Raw genomic sequence first — 18475 nt, 5'->3', positions numbered from 1 at the left:
CGTCTTGTTCATTAAAGCTTACCAGCGTTTTTCCTGTCAGCTCCTATCGTTTCCCAGCGTCTCTTTGATAGTCCTCCCGGTAATTTTACCTTTGCCTGTCCTGACCCTGTTGTCCTGTCGTCCTGTACCTTTGCCTTACCCTGGATTTTCGACCCCTGCCTGCCTTGACCTGTCTTTGCCTGCCCCTGTTGCTACAATAAACAGTGTTACTTCGACAGTTTGCATCTGGGTCTTACCTTGATCCCTGACAGTACGAACTGGCCATGACTGACCCAGCAGTCTTCGATCAGCTCTGCTACGCCATCTCCTCCCAGGGAGCCACCATTGGTATGCACAAGGAGTTGCTTTGCGGCATGATGGAGGGGTTCCAGGCCACGGCCGATCGTCATGACCAAGCATTGGACATTTTGCGGGAGCAAGTCCGTGGGTTGCCTACTAGGCAGCCGACCACGACGGTAACCACCGAGCCCCTCTGTAATCCGGCTGGTAGCAGCGCCGTCACCCCGGTATTCCGAGAACCTGGTTGAGTCTCCGCAGGTCCCCGTGGTATTGGGATTCTCTTGGCTCCAGTGACACACTCCCTCCATTGACTGGGCTACTGGTGCCATTGTGGGCTGGAGCCCGTCCTGCCACACTCATTGCCTGAAGTCAGCTCTGCCTGCCCCGGGACGTCTTCCTGGGGGCTTGGAAATTGCCCCGGACCTCTACACCAGCTCCGCAGAGTACCAGGACCTCCGGGAGGGGTTCAGTAAGGCCCAGGTCACTTCGCTTCTGCAGCACCGACTGGTATCCAAGAAGGTCAAGTCTGAGGCACTGGCACGTAGCTTTAGGGCCATGGCTACACCCAAGGAAGCTGAGACCTGTTCCCCCCGCTACAAGATTACTAACCCATCTGCTGTTCGTCCTCTGTTGCCCTGTACCCTCCGTATATTTCCTACCTTTTCTGTGTCTAGAGTCAAAACCATCTCTGACTGCCCCTTGTCTTCTGTTTCTAGGCCCATCCCTCCCCTGCATGTCATCGAGGGCCAGCCAGCATACACGGTGAGATGCCTCCTGATGGTTCGACCACTGGGCAGGGGTTTCCAGTACCTGGTTGACTGGGAGGGTTATGACCCGGAGGAGAGGTGCTGGGTTCCCGCTAAAGACATCTTGGACCGGGCCCTCATCGCCGACTTTCTCCGCCAGCACCCCAGTCAACCAGACATCCGCCTAGGTGGAACGCCTGGTGACGTCCCTAGACGGGGGGTACTGTCAAGCCCTGATCTGTTTCACCTGTCCTTGTGCTTGTCTCCACCCCATCCAGGTGTCACCCATCTTCCCAATTTTCCCCTGTGTATTTATACCTGTGCTCTTCGTCTCGTTAGTTCAAATTTATCAGCGTTTTTCCTGTCAGCGCCTATTGTTTCCCAACCTTTCTTTGCTAGTCCTCCGGTTTTGACCTTTGCCTGTTATGACCCTGTACTCGCCCTCCTGACCTCTCTGCCTGACCTGATCCTGAGTCCGCCTGCCATCCTGTACCTTTGCCTTACCCTGGATTTTCGACCCCTGCCTGCCTTGACCTGTCTTTGCCTGCCCCTGTTGCTACAATAAACAGTGTTACTTCGACAGTTTGCATCTGGGTCTTACCTTGATCCCTGATAGTCCTGGTAATCCCTCTGGCCCTGCGGCTTTGTGAATGTTGAACTGTTTAAAGGTCTCACTCACATCCGCTCCGGAGAGCGTGATCACACAGTCAGCCGGAACAGCTGGTGCTCTCATGCATGCTTCAGTGTTGCTTGCCTTGAAGCGAGCATAAAAAGTATTTACCATGTCTGGTAGGCTTGTTTCACTGGGCAGCTCGTTTCACTGGGCAGCTGGGTTTCCCTTTGTAGTGCGTAATATTTTTCAAGTCCTGCCACATCTGACAAGCATCAGAGCCGGTGTAGTAGGATTCAATCTTAGTCCTGTATTGACGCTTTGCCTGTTTGATGGTTCGCTCCTTTAGCTCGGTGAGGATGTTGCCTGTAATCCATGGCTTCTGGTTGGGAAATGTACGTACGGTCACTGTGGGGACGATGTTGTCAATGCACTTATTGATGAAGCCGGTGACTGAGGTGGTATACTCCACAATGCCATTGGATGAATCCCGGAACATATTCCAGTCTGTGCTAGCAAAACAGTCCTGTAGCATCCGCATCATCTGACCACTTCCATATTGCGTGAGTCACTGGTACTTCCTGCTTTAGTTTTTGCTTGTAAGCAGCAATCAGGATGATATAATTATGGTCAGATTTGCAAAAATGGGGGGTGAGGGAGAGCTTTGTATGCTTTGTATGTGTGTGGAGTAAAGGTGGGATTTGGGCCTTGTCTTGACAAAGCAGTATATAGTTTGCGTCAGACTCATTAAAGAAAATATCTTTGTCCAGTTCTAGGTGAGTAATTGCTGTTCTGATGTTCAGAAGCTTTTTTCGGTCATAAGAGATGGTAGCAGCAACATTATGTACAAAATGAGTTACAAACAATGCGGAAAAAAACTAACAAAATAGCACAGTTGTTTAGGAGCCCGTAAAACGGCAGCCATCCCCTCCGGCGCCATTATTATACACTGTATAAATTGTAACTTGTTTTTAAGGTAACTTATGTTACTGTAAATTCCAATAAACTTTGGTTTAAATCTACATTACTGTAAAGAAAGCACTTCTTTACAATAATGTACAGTAACATGCTGTAAAAAAAATTACAGTAGCTTACAGGTAACTGTTTGTCAGTAATTTACCATTAAAACAAGTTATGTTTTTTACAGTGTAATATAATGAATTAAGACTAAGCTTGTTGAATCAACAATTAAAATGTTGAGTCTGTGGACCCATATTTACACCGAAACAGTGTTAAATGTTAACTCTGCTTAGTGTAAAGTCTTATTTAAATATTTCCCAGAGTGCCTTGTCTTTCGAGTAAATTGTAGAGTTACCACCCATGACTGTATTTGTTAGTGACAGAGACATGGTTTCAAAGCTAATGAAATAATTTTGTTTTTTAAAAATGTTTGCAATATCGAATGCTGGGTAATATGATAATGAGATGTGTATGACTTTCAGGCCATTGTACTAGGGTGAAGCTAGGCCCTCAAAATAAGGTCTTAAGAAATACGTATGATATTGTGTTAAATATATATTTTGAAAGATAACATATCCACTTAGGATGTCACTTGGTGAAGTCCATAGGACTGTAAATGGATGAATGCAACAAATATGTATCTGTCACTAATAAATACAGTAACTCTACAATTTACTCGAAAGGCAAGGCACTCTGGGAAATATTTGAATAACACACTAAGGAGTGTGTTAATTTAACAGTGTCGCTGTGTCTATATAGGTCCATAGACTCAATCATTTCATGGTTGATTGAACACTGTTAATTTAGACTTTCTTTAACAATGGAGAATTTGCTGTGTCGATTCTCTGACGAGCAGAGAACATTGGGGGAAAACAAAATCATGATGTTTTGAGTGGAATGACTATCCAGTCAACACTGCAAAATTTTTTTGATCACATTCAATTGTCACACTTAGCTCATTCTGCCTACCTAATTAAGCAACACTGCTTATAGTGTGTATTGTGGTACAAATGCAATTGCATCCAAATGAGAATTAAACATTTAAAATGATTACAAACGACTGATCAATAGACCATGCAAATTAAAACAATAAACACCAAACATCCCTACCTTAAATTCCTCCAGGATCTTGTAAGTTTTCCCCCTGTATTCACAAAAGTTTTTAACTTCCTTGCATTCAGGACAGCATCCATTGTGCTCCACTTTTGTGCACTTAGGGTGTATCTTGGGGCACTCCGGCTGGTCGCACACTGGCCCATCCTCAGTGCACACGCATGGGCAGTTCGAGTGTCCCGGGAAGAAACGCTCCCCCAGTTTGTAAACAAAGCCACTGTCGTCCACGCAAACTTTCCCCCGGTAATCGTCGAAAATGATGTTGTCGCTGTTGGCAGTTCGCTCTGCCTCGTCCGCGGCGTAATCCTCGGGACTGAGGGAGGCTGGTGACAAGGTGGCGTGGAGGACGAGGAGGACAATGCAGGTTGTTGGAAAGAGAAAGCCCATCCTTCGCCGCGGTATTCCTGTTGCAGTCAAGGAAAGGGTCGAAGTTGCATTTACTTTGCCCATTCCATTCCCAGTCTGTGCAGCACGAAGGCCAAATTAACATGCTGATGATATCATGCAAATAGAATGGGATATTTTCAGTTAGAAGTATCCACAGCAACGGACACAATCCCAGAAAAGATTTACAATCTAACACAGCAAATTCTCAAGTGTTAATTCAACACTTAGTGTTAAATTTAACACGGGTCCAGTGTGTTGATCCAGGTGTTAATTTAACACTAACATAATTAATTTAACACTCACTGATGTAAAATAACCCCAGTGTTGGTGTTAATAACAAGTGTAAAATTAAAACCATGCATTTATCATATTTCCCAGCATGCTCTATTGCAGGTGGCTTTTTAGAATTGTTTGTTTCAATATCTATGTTTTTGCATGTACATTGATTGGTTAATTAATATTATGCTACTCAAAAATAAATAACAAACATATTTCTCATCTAATCCAATCTGTTAGCTGGATTTATTGCACCATAGGGCCAGACTACCGCATTTGGAGCCCCGGGGCACTGACCTCCAGGGGCCCACCCACCGTTTTTTGGGGGAAATAAACTAACTTACTGCATTTCAATACATTTTGCCATGGTGCAGAGAGAAAAATTTGCATTTCTACACTTTTTGTCATGAGGGTAAGAGAAAATGTTGAAGTTTTAAAGCTAATTTCCTGCAATTCCACAGTTTTTGCCATGGGGTAGAGAAAAAATATGTTACCCGTTACTGAAATGGTTGTTCCAGTTTAGATGGTTTAATTCATTTTTCTCTGGGTGCTGCATTTGATCTTCAATGAGGTTCAGAGGGCCCCACTGAAACTGTATGAATGTAGGTCCGTTATACTTTCTACACAGTTTTGATTTGGGTTTAGTCATTTTAAATGGGCCGGATTGGCAGTCTTTCTAAATGCAGGTTGTGGGTGAATAAAGATTCATAATGTTGAATATCCCCACTCTGGCTGTATTCCAATAGGAATTACACATCACTTTCCAAGCCAGCATAATGTGATTTGCAGGCCTGATGTAGCATGAAAACCATGAATTTCAGGCCACTGTATTAGGTAAAAATGCGGCCCTCAAAATAAGATCTTATGAAAAAAGTGTTTCAGTGTGTTAATTACGTCTTATGATAACATATTTGCATAGGATCTCATTTGATGAAGGCCAGGAAATTTAATTTGATGAATGCAACAATCATGTCTCTGTCATTAACAAATACAGTCAAGGTTTGTAGCTTTACAATTCACTGAAAGGCATGGCACTCTGGGAAATATGAAAATAATGCTTATCACACTGTTAATTTAACACTGAAAAGTGTGGACCCATATAGACAATGGACAAGTGTTGATTTAACACTGGATAATGTTCTGTCTATTATTACATTTCTTACATACATTGCAGAATGTCAGTATTTTAAGTAAGAGAACCCCCCAATAAAAACAAGATGTGTTTACAATGAAAAAAGACATGAGGTTTTAGGATGAGTTTTACAGTGAATACATTGGGAATTATAGACTCACCGCGTTGAAATGTTCGGTTCCACTAGTTGGAGTCAGGATCAACAGAGATCCAAACCCAGTAGAATGGATTAAACACAGGATCCAATAACTTCCAGATTGACCATTGGATAAAACCAACAGGCTCCAGATAAAAATAGAATCCTCCTTCAGTTGCTGTTGTTGTACGTAAAAGCAGTTAGAAACGACACCATTTTCAGTACGGGTGACTTCGGAGCAGCGCGAGCGATGTGATTTGCACACACAAATCAATCTGATACATGACTCAGACGATCCCTTATTTCCCGTAGATAAAGATAACAATAGGTAGTTGATGTGTGAAAAAGAAGCCTTGAATTTTTTTTCACGAAATTATTTTGCCTTCTATTGTTGCCAATAGGCTACTCATAGTCGTCCACGGCAGTGAGAGTCATTTCAATCAACTTCCAAATGCTGCAGGTAGATCAAAAACATAATTATGTATTGTAACATACATCCAGCAGCGAGTGCAATTGGAATAATAGACCCAAACTCTGGAAGATACACCTTTAAGAAGAGAAAAAATAACTAAAAGAAAATAAAGTTAAACCCAGCATCTCCAGTAAAAGTTAAATGTTTCGCCTACTAAAGATATTTTATTTGTCCACACTTTTCCGTGCGCACTCTCCGGGAAGAAGCAGAGAACATGGTAGCCTACCAATCATAGCTTGATGCTCGTTAGTTGAATAAGCTGAAGCGAAAAAGCCCCGATTCAAGTCCTCCGCCTATACCGCCAATGTTGTGAAGAGGAGCGTGCAGAACAGCGGCGCTTTACATCGCCCTTGTGAGTGAGAGGGGACGCATTTGACTTCAGGACCACGGACAGTGGCAGAGGGCACAGCGGCAGACAGCGCTATCTCCAGCACTGTCGCTGTTCAGTCGAGCGTCCCACTGAGCACGCGGAGATTGGAGAGCTTTCCCATCTTGTGTTGCTCCCCAGACCAGCAAGGAAAAAGCGAATGGTTTGGCGCAGCTAGATCACTCTTCAAAGAACTTGAAGTGGCATTTTATTCTATCGATATCCGCCCAAAATGCACTGAATCAATCGAAATAGCTGGATGGGGTTTGCGCTCTTAAATATCACGTGGAGCACTTTTTATTGAAAGCCTCAAAAACAGATAGCACAGTTTCTCTGTGCGCAGACGTGATTTATGCTACTGTAGCCTATGATCTAGATCACACACACATTACCATTCTTGCAGCAATAACTGAAATAGACTTAGAGAAAAGATGCTGTACAATGTGGCGTTATGTTCATTTGCAGAATAGGCTACACAGTAATTTCCCACGATTGAAGATCAGCACAATTCCACATTATACCGTATCTGCTCTACAGAGAACCTAAAGAGGTGCAACATTTTCGAGTGGAGGGGAGAAATAAGAATCTACAGAGCTCAGCTCCCAAGGCATTTGCTTGTACAGTACAGGGGTATGGTTCATGTCTATAATGGATATAACTAAAGGCTCTCTTCTCAGGCTGTCCCTTGGGATCTCTGGCTAACATGGTGTAAAATGTCAAGGGTGGATTAATCTCTGAGTGAAAAACATACTCATAATACCTCACTGGACAAGCAGCCACACAGAGGCATGTACCATGTACACTACTGTAGGATGTTGTGTGTGCGTGTGCATGTGTGTGTGTGAGAGTACCATGCATGGGTGTGTGTGTGTGTGTGTGAGAGTATGTGAGTAAGTCCATGTGTGTGTGTGTGTGTGTGTGTGTGAGAGTACGTGAGTAAGTCCATCTGGATGTGTGCGTATGCTTGCCTGCATGTGGTATAATGTTTCTGTGTGTGCTTAGCCTTGTCTCCGTCCTCTCTGTCAGAGTTAGTGCTATGCTTCTTTAAATGGGTCATAAACAACACCTATCAGGGCTAATCAGGATGAATTGTGTCAGAGCCCTGGATGACGTCTTACAGTGATGAATCATTCGCGAACAAACAGCTCTTTTTGACCAGATATCTTTTGGAGAACGAAGGGAACCGAATCAAGAGAGAGAGCCGTTCAATCCCTGATTTGAGTCCCTGATTTGTATACTACTGCTACTGATTTTTGAGCACCAGAAAATGATGATCTGTAGAAACATTATAAAAACATTATCTGAAGATGGTAAGTCCTCACTGCAGGAACAATACGTAGTGGGGAGAGAGCCTCATTCTGGTCCACGCAAAATTTAGTCAGGTGAAATGTAGTATTTGAACTAAAATTTCATGATCTGACATAATGGTAGGCAACCCTTTAGGCTTTACATTAGAAATGTGCTATTTTTCATGTCTTTTCATCACATTTTAAGCACCACTGAACCAAGAGCTGTTTGGTAGCCAAATGAATGCCTCATTTAGGTGAGCTGAGACAAAAGATATGGCTCACCGAAAAGACTCGGAATACCCATCACTAATGTCATATCCCTGCTCCTTAGTAATTGAAGCATGATTTCTCCCATTTTTAATAGCAACGTGTTAGCTGTTTACCTGTTAGATCACCAACGCAATGTACTCTCTAATTGGCTCCTCACGCACCCCCTCACCCATCACACAAACATGCACACACACGTATGTAGGCAGGCACACAGGCACAAACACATTCACGTACGCTCACACATGCACACAGCATACACAGGCACAAACTTACAAATGCATGCATGCACACACAGGCATGAACACATACACACACACACACAGACATACAGACACACACACACAGACTTTGAAAGGTTTCACTATAGCAACATATAGATAGGTCATCCTTCTCATTACTGGAGTATCATAGGCACAGCAAGTTCCATAAGATGATCACACACACACACACACACACACACACACACACACACACACACACACACACACACACACACACACACACACACACACACACACACACACACACACACACACACACACACACACACACACACACAGAGAGAGAGAGACTCTGAGCTAAGGCGCTGCTGCTGAAATTCTACATGGGTAATTTCTCGTATTCAATGATTAGTGAGATCCACATGCAGTCACATGGGAAGCTGTGGCCGCTTGGGGAAGTGGGTGTTTGACGTCGTCGTGCGTGATGTGACATGCATCTATATTATATTACAGTGTCAGCTGAAACGTTAACAAGCAAGGACAAGGTTGCACTTGCTCTGATGATAAGAACAATTATCTATTCTGAATGTACAGCATGAAATATGCTGACCCTGTCTCTCACTAAAATACATTGTTGGCAATATTATCGTATTCTTCTTCATGCATATTGATGCTATCCCTCATGTCTTCATATTCGTCTACACCCGCAAAGCTTATGGACCGGTCTACCGGACACAGTTTACTAAGCCTAGTTCTGATTATAAAAAGTTGAATGGATAATCTCTACTGAAAATCCCTCTTTAGTCTACTGGGAAACCTGCCCTAAGTGTAGTTACCTTACTTACCTTCCTCGTGCCTTTTTGAGTCATGGTTGCCCTCTGTGTTAGCCTCTGAAGATGTTAACGAGACCGGCTCGTGTGACTTCTGAATGAGCGCTCGCTCCTCATGACCATGGGCAGGGGCTAGAAGTGCAGCCACAGTCACAGGCTGTGCCATGCTTAGTTCTTAGCTCTGAATCACATCATCTCCCATCTCTAACACTACAGTATATGCTTGTCTGTGACCTGGTTGTATGATTGTATGAAGCCTAGAAACACTGATTGTTTCAATCTGGAGAAAAACAATTCAGCACCATAGTAGCCAAGTCACTTTCCTTTTTATTTTTGTAATTTATTTTTTCACACCAAATACAAACATACACATACGAACAACAACTTACAGACACACACAAACAACTACATCTCCTCTGACCAGATCCGCATGCTCACACCCCCATCCCTAGAGCCTGCATTATTGTTTGCCACATGGCCTTAAATTGTACCAATTCGTTTTCTCAGTCGCCATGCTAATTCAATATTTAAATAACAATTCATTATATTTTTCCATTGTGTTAATGATGGCGGATTAATTGATTTCCAAGTTTTAGTATACGTTTTTTTCAAGATGAGTGATGACAAAAGAAACATCCAGTCAGTTGGGTATCTCACTACACCCCCATATGCCATGTCTTGAAATATGCAGACCGCCAAATTTTAAGTAAGTTGTAGTAATACTTCTGACAGCCAACGTTCTAGCTCTGCCCATAACTTTTGGACTTTATAGCATTCCCAGAAAGCATGGATTATTGAATCATTGTTCATTTTACACTTAAAACATGACTCTGCTGTTGTGCTGTAGAATTTGTGAATTCTGTCTCTTGTATAATAAATTATATAAAAATTATATAAATTAGTTTATACTGGATTAAGCGTACATTTCTGTTAATTCATTAGTTATTCTCCAACTTTCCTTCCATTTTGTGCCAACATCAGTTCTTTTTAACTCTTGGTTCCAATAGTTTATATTTTTTTCTAAGAGATTGTCAGTTGGATATGCTCTTTGCAAGGTTTTGCATATCTTACCTGTCACTTTCCTTTTTAATTGACCATTGAACAGATTCCCAGATTTCACATTTAAGGCAGGACTCCAATTGGGAAGGCATCATGGCATCAAGCCAGAACAAGGTGGATCAATTATTTAGTGACACTGCTGCACACTGGTCCTTATAGGGTTATAAAGTAGGCTAGGTACTGTAGGGTGTGTTGTTTCAGAAAACTAACCACTACTACAGCAAGCCTTGGTCCATTAGCCCTTCACTTTGGCTTGTGGAAACCATGCAACGGATAATACTGTTGTTTACAGCCGAGCAGAAACAAGTGAAATAGTACCTAAAATAGCTCCATCTCACATGTTAGCATTTATTTTCTCACTGCTGACTTTTCCTTTCTCTAGCTACTTCCAAAAGTGTAATTATTTGCTGCTCCTAAAGCTGCACTTGCTTGACATACTGTAAAAAAAAAAAAAGATGAGAAAATCACAGACGTCCGTATACTGATGTAGGGGTTGATAATTTTTTGTTATGGCAAATCAAGTCTACAATTTTAAAGTGGAAATCACAAACTTTAGAAGCCTTTTTAAACCTTGAATACAGTAAAGTTTGCATTTGCTACTGTGCATAAAAATTCTCAGCAACAAAAGAGTGATCAAATTAAGAGATCTGTAGGAGCGATTCAAATTCAATTAGCTAATGGAAGAAGCAGCATGCTTCCTCCTGCTCCTTTTCCATTCACAGGGCTTCATTCACAAACTGCAACCAGGCAAGGACTGTAACAATGTTATAATGGTTTAGCCATTAGGGTTACATTTATAGACTGCTATCAGATTTTCTCAGTATTATATTCGGTCACGGCTGTTTACGCTGGCTTAATAAACTGAATGCCAGAGTGGCAGTAAAGGCCCGAGGTATGGCCTGCCTCTACAGCCTTGAGGTATCTATTACGTCAGTCACTGTACAAAGATGTTCTCTTGCATGACATGACAGCCAAAGGGCTGTATGTACAGTTGAAGTCGGAAGTTTACATACACTTAGGTTGGAGTCATTACAACTCATTTTTCAACCACTCCACAAATTTGTTGTTAACAAACTATAGTTTTGGCAAGTCGGTTAGGACATCTACCTTGTGCATGACACAAGTCATTTTCCCCAAAATTGTTTACAGGCAGATTATTTCACTTATAATTCGCTGTATCACAATTCCAGTGGGTCAGAAGTTTACATACACTAAGTTGACTGTGCCTTTAAACAGTTTGGAAAATTCCAGAAAATGATATCATGGCTTTAGAAGCTTCTGATGGGCTAATTGACATCATTTGAGTCAATTGGAGGTGTACCTTTAGATGTATTTCAAGGCCTACCTTCAAACTCAGTGCCTCTTTGCTTGACATCATTGGAAAATCAAAAGAAATTAGCCCAGACCTCAGAAAAAATTGTAGACCTCCACAAGTCTGGTTCATCTTTGTGAGCAATTTCCAAATGTCTGAAGGTACCACGTTCATCTGTACAAACAGTAGTACGCAAGTATAAACACCATGGGACCACGCAGCCGTCATACCGCTCAGGAAGGAGACGAGTTCTGTCTCCTAGAGATGAACGTGTAGAAAATGCAAATCAATCCCAGAACAACAGCAAAGGACCTTGTGAAGATACTGGAGGAAACAGGTACAAAAGTATCTATATCCACAGTAAAACGAGTCCTATATCGACATAACCTGAAAGGCCGCTCAGCAAGGAAGAAGCCACTGTTCCAAAACCGCCATAAAAAAGCCAGACTCCACTTTGCAACTGCACATGGGGACAAAGGTCGTAGTTTTTGGAGAAATGTTCTCTTGTCTGATGAAACAAAAATAGAACTGTTTGGTCATAATGACCATCGTTATGTTTGGAGGAAAAAGGGGGATTTTTGCAAACCGAAGAACATCATGTTGTGGAGGTGCTTTGCAGCAGGAGGGACTGGTGCACTTCACAAAATAGATGGCATCATGAGGCAGGGAAATTATGTGGATATATTGAAGCAACATCTCAAGACATCAGTCAGGAAGTTAAAGCTTGGTAGCAAATGGGTCTTCCAAATGGACAATAACCCCAAGCATACTTCCAAAGTTGTGGCAAAATGGCTTAAGGACACCAAAGTCCAAGTATTGGAGAGGCCATCACAAAGCCCTGACGTCAATCCTAGAGAAAATTTCTGGGCAGAACTGAAAAAGTGTGTGCGAGCAAGGAGGCCTTTAAACCTGACTCAGTTAAACCAGCTCTGTCAGGAGGAATGGGCCAAAATTCACCCAACTTCTTGTGGGAAGCTTGAATAAGGCCACCAAAATTTTTTGGTCCAAGTTAAACAATTTAAAGGCAATGCTACCAAACACTAATTGAGTGTATGTAAACTTCTGACCCACTGGGAATGTGATGAAATAAATAAAAGCTGAAATAAATCATTGTCTGTACTATTATTCTGACATTTCACATTCTTAAAATAAAGTGGTGATCCTAACTGACCTAAAACAGGGAACTTTCACTCGGATTAAATGTCAGGAATTGTGAAAAACTGTGTTTAAATGTATTTGGCTAAGGTGTATGTTAACTTCCGACCTCAACTGTAAGTCTTTCTTGGGGAAAGTTGTACTTTACAAAGCAAAATCAAAGGTGTACTTTTAACTCTAAAAGTGTTAAATGTACATTATTTTCAGTGAATATAAGATTCCCACAGAATTGGTGTTAAAATAACTTAAATAAAGTGTGAAAGATTTTATTTTTCCCCGTTCAACTCTTGAAGTGTTCAAATGAACCTGATTGTAGAGTTTGCATAGCTCTGCTCTAGAGTGATATGCAACACCTACAGTGTAAAACATAACACTTGATTTAGATTGAACTGGATTTACTTTGCTTAGTGCTGAAACTCTTATGCTTTCTCAGTGTAAGAAATGAACACCTGTAGTATTACAGTAAATCCTTTGTGCGCGTTGTGCAAAGCCAAATGTGCATATTTCTCATGGTCCCTTCTCTTTTTGAGTGAATTGTAGAGTTACCACCCATGACTGTATTTGTTAGTGACAGATACATAGTTATTGAAATCTATAATATGTAGACTTGTGGCTTTCACCAAGTGAATACTTAGGTGAATACCATCATAAAAATGTAACTCTAAGATAGTACAATGCAGATCTCAAAAGTCCTGGGAAATATGATAATGATGTGTGTTGTTTTGATGGGACTGTTTTACTCCCCACTGTGTAAAACAACAACTCTGGATATTAGGCAAACAATAATGGTTATTTTACACCACTGAGTGTTAATTTCACTTGTACAGAGTGGATTCAACTCCTGAATCAACACTAGAAATGTTACAATGAAAAATAACCACCGACCAATTTTCTGTTTAGGTTTGTCTTTCTTGGGGAAAAGGTGTACTGTGGCACAGGTGGCCGGTGGCACCTTAATTGGGGAGGACGGGCTCAGAGTAATCAATGGTTTTCAAGTGTTTGATACCATTCCATTCACTCCATTCCAGTCATTATTATGAACTGTCCTCCACTCAGCAGCCTTCTGTGTACTGTAGGAATGTCTTTCTTTCTTGATGAGTCCTCCTATTTACAATGTGTCTTTGAGGAGGGAATTTCACATGAGAATAGAGTTCCAGTAAAGTAGACAGTGTTCTTCTTACCGACATATTTGTCCCATTAGACACTGTCTGTGTCTGAAATGGCACCCTATTCACTAGGGACCCTGGTCAAAAGTGGTTCATTAGATAGGGAGTAGGGTACCATTTGGGATACAGTTTCTTGCTGACATATCCTTCCCTTCCAGGATAGTAGACTGTGTCATATTACCTTCCCTTCCAGTATAATAGACTGTGTCATGTCCTTCCCTTCCAGTAAAGTAGACTGTGTCATATCCTTCCCTTCCAGGATAGTAGACTGTGTCATGTCCTTCCCTTCCAGTATAATAGACAGTGTCATATCCTTCCCTTCCAGTACAGTAGACTGTGTCATATCCTTCCCTTCCAGTATAATAGACTGTGTCATGTCCTTCCCTTCCAGTATAGTAGACTGTGTCATATCCTTCGCTTCCAGTATAATAGACTGTGTCATGTCCTTCCCTTCCAGTATAGTAGACTGTGTCATGTCCTTCCCTTCCAGTATAATAGACTGTGTCATATTCTTCCCTTCCAGTATAGTAGACTGTGTCATATTCTTCCCTTCCAGTATAATAGACTGTGTCATATTCTTCCCTTCCAGTATAGTAGACTGTGTCATATTCTTCCCTTCCAGTATAGTAGACTGTGTCATATTCTTCCCTTCCAGTATAATAGACTGTGTCATATTCTTCCCTTCCAGTATAGTAGACTGTGTCATATTACCTTCCCTTCCAGTATAGTAGACTGTGTCATATTACCTTCCCTTCCAGTATAGTAGACTGTGTCATTATCCTTCCCTTCCAGCATTGTAGATTGTGTCATATTACCTTCCCTTCCAGTATAGTAGACTGTGTCATTATCCTTCCCTTCTAGTATAGTAGACTGTGTCATTATCCTTCCCTTCTAGTATAGTAGACTGTGTCATTTTCCTTCCCTTCCAGTATACTAGACTGTGTCATATTACCTTCCTTCCAGTATAGTAGACTGTGTCATTATCCTTCCCTTACAGTGTAGTAGACTGTGTCGTTATCCTTCCCTTACAGTGTAGTAGACTGTGTCATATTACCTTCCCTTCCAGTATAGTAGACTGTGTCATATTACCTTCCCTTCCAGTATAGTAGACTGTGTCATTATCCTTCCATTACAGTGTAGTAGACTGTGTCATTATCCTTCCTTTCCAGTACAGTAGACTGTGTCATTATCCTTCCCTTACAGTGTAGTAGACTGTGTCATTATCCTTCCTTTCCAGTATAGTAGACTGTGTCATATTACCTTCCCTTCCAGTATAGTAGACTGTGTCATTATCCTTCCCTTACAGTGTAGTAGACTGTGTCATTATCCTTCCTTTCCAGTACAGTAGACTGTGTCATTATCCTTCCCTTCCAGTATAGTAGACTGTGTCATATTACCTTCCTTCCAGTATAGTAGACTGTGTCATTATCCTTCCCTTACAGTGTAGTAGACTGTGTCATATTACCTTCCTTTCCAGTACAGTAGACTGTGTCATATCCTTCCCTTCCAGTATACTAGACTGTGTCATATTCTTCCCTTCCAGTATAGTAGACTGTGTCATTTACCTTCCCTTACAGTGTAGTAGACTGTGTCATATTACCTTCCTTTCCAGTACAGTAGACTGTGTCATATCCTTCCCTTCCAGTATAGTAGACTGTGTCATTTACCTTCCCTTACAGTGTAGTAGACTGTGTCATATCCTTCCCTTCCAGTATAGTAGACTGTGTCATTTACCTTCCCTTACAGTGTAGTAGACTGTGTCATATTACCTTCCTTTCCAGTACAGTAGACTGTGTCATATCCTTCCCTTCCAGTATAGTAGACTGTGTCATATTACCTTCCTTTCCAGTACAGTAGACTGTGTCATATCCTTCCCTTCCAGTACAGTAGACTGTGTCATATTCTTCCCTTCCAGTACAGTAGACTGTGTCATATTCTTCCCTTACAGTGTAGTAGACTGTGTCATATCCTTCCCTTCCAGTACGGTAGACTGTGTCATATTCTTGCCTTCACATTCTTGCCTATAGGCTGTCATTCTTGACGTCGTTGTAATCTTCCCTTGCACTTCAATTGATCCTAGCATAATTTCACTGTGACAAATCTACTCCTTGGCAGAGCTGCTGGAATTCCGTTGCTGTTAAGAAAAACTGAGCAAAAAGAAATGAATCTCTCTCTATAGATTATCCAAATATTTCATATAAAAAAATGCTTCTGTCAATTAAGCAACCTCATTTTGGTAAATATATCAATGTGAAATCAAATCAAAGTGTATTTGTCACATGCGCTGAATACAACAGGTAGACCTTACAGTGAAATGCTTACTTACAGGCCCTAACCAACAATGCAATATTTAAGTAAAAAATAGGTATTAGGTGAACAATAGATAAGGAAATATAAAGCAACAGTAAAAAGACAGTGAATAATAACAGTAGCGAAGGCTATATACAGTAGCGAGGCTATAACAGTAGCGAGGCTATATACAGGCACTGGTTAGTCGGGCTAATTGAGGTAGTATGTACATGTAGATATGATTAAAGTGACTATGCATATATGATGAACAGAGAATAGCAGCAGCGTAAAAGCCGGGCTGGGGGGGATGGGGGGGACACACAATGCAAATAGTCCGGGTAGCCATTTGATGACCTGTTCAGGAGCCGTATGGCTTGGGGGAAAAAGCTGTTGAGAAGCCTTTTGGTCCTAGACTTGGCGCTCCGGTACCGCTTGCCATGTGGTAGTAGAGAGAACAGTCCATGACTGGGGTGGGTGGGGTCTTTGACACCGTCAAAGGTGTTGAGGTCCTGGATGGCAGGCACCTTAGCCCCAGTGATGTACTGGGCCGTACGCACTACCCTCTGTAGTGCCTTGTGGTCGGAGGCCAAGCAGTTGCCGTACCAAGCAGTGATGCAACCAGTCAGGAGGCTCTCGATGGTGCAGCTGTAAAATCTTTTGAGGATTTAAGGACCCATGCCAAATCTTTTTAGTTTCTTGAGGGGGAATAGGCTTTGTCGTGCCCTCTTCATGACTGTCTTGGTGTGTTTGGACCATTCTAGTTTGTTGGTGATGTGGACACCAAGGAACTTGAAGCTCTCAACCTGCTCCACTACAACCCCATCGATGAGAATGGGGGGGGTGCTCGGTCCTCCTTTTCCTGCAGTCCACAATCATCTCCTTAGTCTTGGTTACGTTGAGGGATGGGTTGTTATTCCGGCACCACCCGGCCAGGTCTCTGACCTCCTCCCTATAGGTTGTCTCATCGTTGTCGGTGATCAGGCCTACCACTGTTGTGTTGTCTGCAAACTTAATGATGGTGTTGGAGTCGTACCTGGCCACACAGTCGTGGGTGAACAGAGAGTACAGGAGGGGACTGAGCACGCACCCCTGAGGGGCTCCAGTGTTGAGGATCAACGTGGCAGATGTGTTGCTACCTACCCTCACCACCTGGGGTGGCCCGTCAGGAAGTCCAGGATCCAGTTGCAGAGGGAGGTGTTTAGTCCCAGGATCCTTAGCTTAGTGATGAGCTTTGAGGGTACTATGATGTTGAATGCTGTAGTTAATGAATAGCATTCTCACGTAGGTGTTCCTTTTATCCAGGTGGGAAAGGGCACGGTGGAGCGCAATAGAGATTGCATCATCTGTGGATCTGTTTGGGCGGTATTCAAATTGGAGTGGGTTTAGGGTTTCTGGGATAATGGTGTTGATGTGAGCCATTACCAGCCTTTCAAAGCACTTCATGGCTACGGACGTGAATGCTACAGGTCTGTAGTCATTTAGGCAGGTTATCTTAGCGTTCTTTGGCACAGGGACTATGGTGGTCTGCTTGAAACATATTGGTATTACAGACTCAATCAGGGACATGTTGAAAATATCAGTGAAGACACCTGCCAGTTGGTCAGCACATGCCCGGAGCACACGTTCTGGTCATCTGTCTGGCCCTGCGCCCTTGTGAATGTTGACCTGTTTAAAGATCTTCCTCACGTTGGCTACGGAGAGCGTGATCACACAGTCGTCCGAAACAGCTGATGCTCTCATGCATGCCTCAGTGTTACTTGCATCGAAGCAAGCATAGAAGTGATTTAGCTTGTATGGTAGGCTTGTGTCACTGGGCAGCTCGCGGCTGTGCTTCCCTTTGTAGTCTGTAATAGTTTGCAAGCCCTGCCACATAAGACGAGCATCGGAGCCGGTGTAGTACGATTTGATTGCCGCTTTGCCTGTTTGATGGTTCGTCGGAGGGCATAGCAGGATTTCTTATAAGCTTCCGGGTTAGAGTCCCGCACCTTGAAAGCGGCAGCTCTACCCTTTAGCTCAGTGCGAATGTTGCCTGTAATCCATGGCTTCTGGTTGGGGTATGTACGTTTAGTCACTGTGGGAACGATGTCCTCAATGCACTTATTGATAAAGCCAGTGACTGATGTGGTGTATTCCTCAATGCAATCGGAAGAATCCCGCAACATGTTCCAGTTTGTAATAGCAAAACAGTCCTATAGTTTAGCATCTGCGTCATCTGACCACTTTTTTATTGACCGAGTCACTGGGGCTTCCTGCTTTAATTTTTGCTTGTAAGCAGGAATCAGGAGGATGGAATTGTGGTCAGATTTACCAAATGGAGGGCGAGGGAGAGCTTTGTATGCGTCTCAGTGTGTGGAGTATAGGTGATCTAGAATATTTTCCCTCTGGTTGCGCATTTAACATGTTGAT

The 18475-nt window shown here is 42.5% G+C and overlaps 1 protein-coding gene across 3 annotated transcripts in view; it reads right to left on the bottom strand.

Annotated features, from left to right (window-relative positions):
- LOC139538907 (von Willebrand factor C domain-containing protein 2-like) overlaps positions 1–7049 on the bottom strand; it is a 43791-nt gene extending 36742 nt beyond the window's left edge. The window contains exons 1-2 of one of the 3 annotated variants that reach the window (XM_071341471.1): positions 5665–7049; positions 3706–4199 (exon numbers count right to left, since the gene is read on the bottom strand). In XM_071341471.1, coding sequence (XP_071197572.1) covers positions 3706–4158 — 453 coding nt within the window. In that variant the 5' untranslated portion in view covers positions 4159–4199; positions 5665–7049. The remainder of the gene's footprint in view (positions 1–3705; positions 4200–5664) is intronic. The other 2 variants (XM_071341474.1, XM_071341473.1) reach the window with 2 other exon arrangements.
- Between the last annotated feature and the right edge of the window lie 11426 nt (positions 7050–18475).

The sequence above is a fragment of the Salvelinus alpinus genome, chromosome 14 (genome assembly GCF_045679555.1).
Source record: "Salvelinus alpinus chromosome 14, SLU_Salpinus.1, whole genome shotgun sequence".
NCBI lineage: Eukaryota > Metazoa > Chordata > Actinopteri > Salmoniformes > Salmonidae > Salvelinus > Salvelinus alpinus.
Note: the sequence above shows the minus strand (reverse complement) of the source record. Positions and strands in the feature narration are given on the sequence as shown.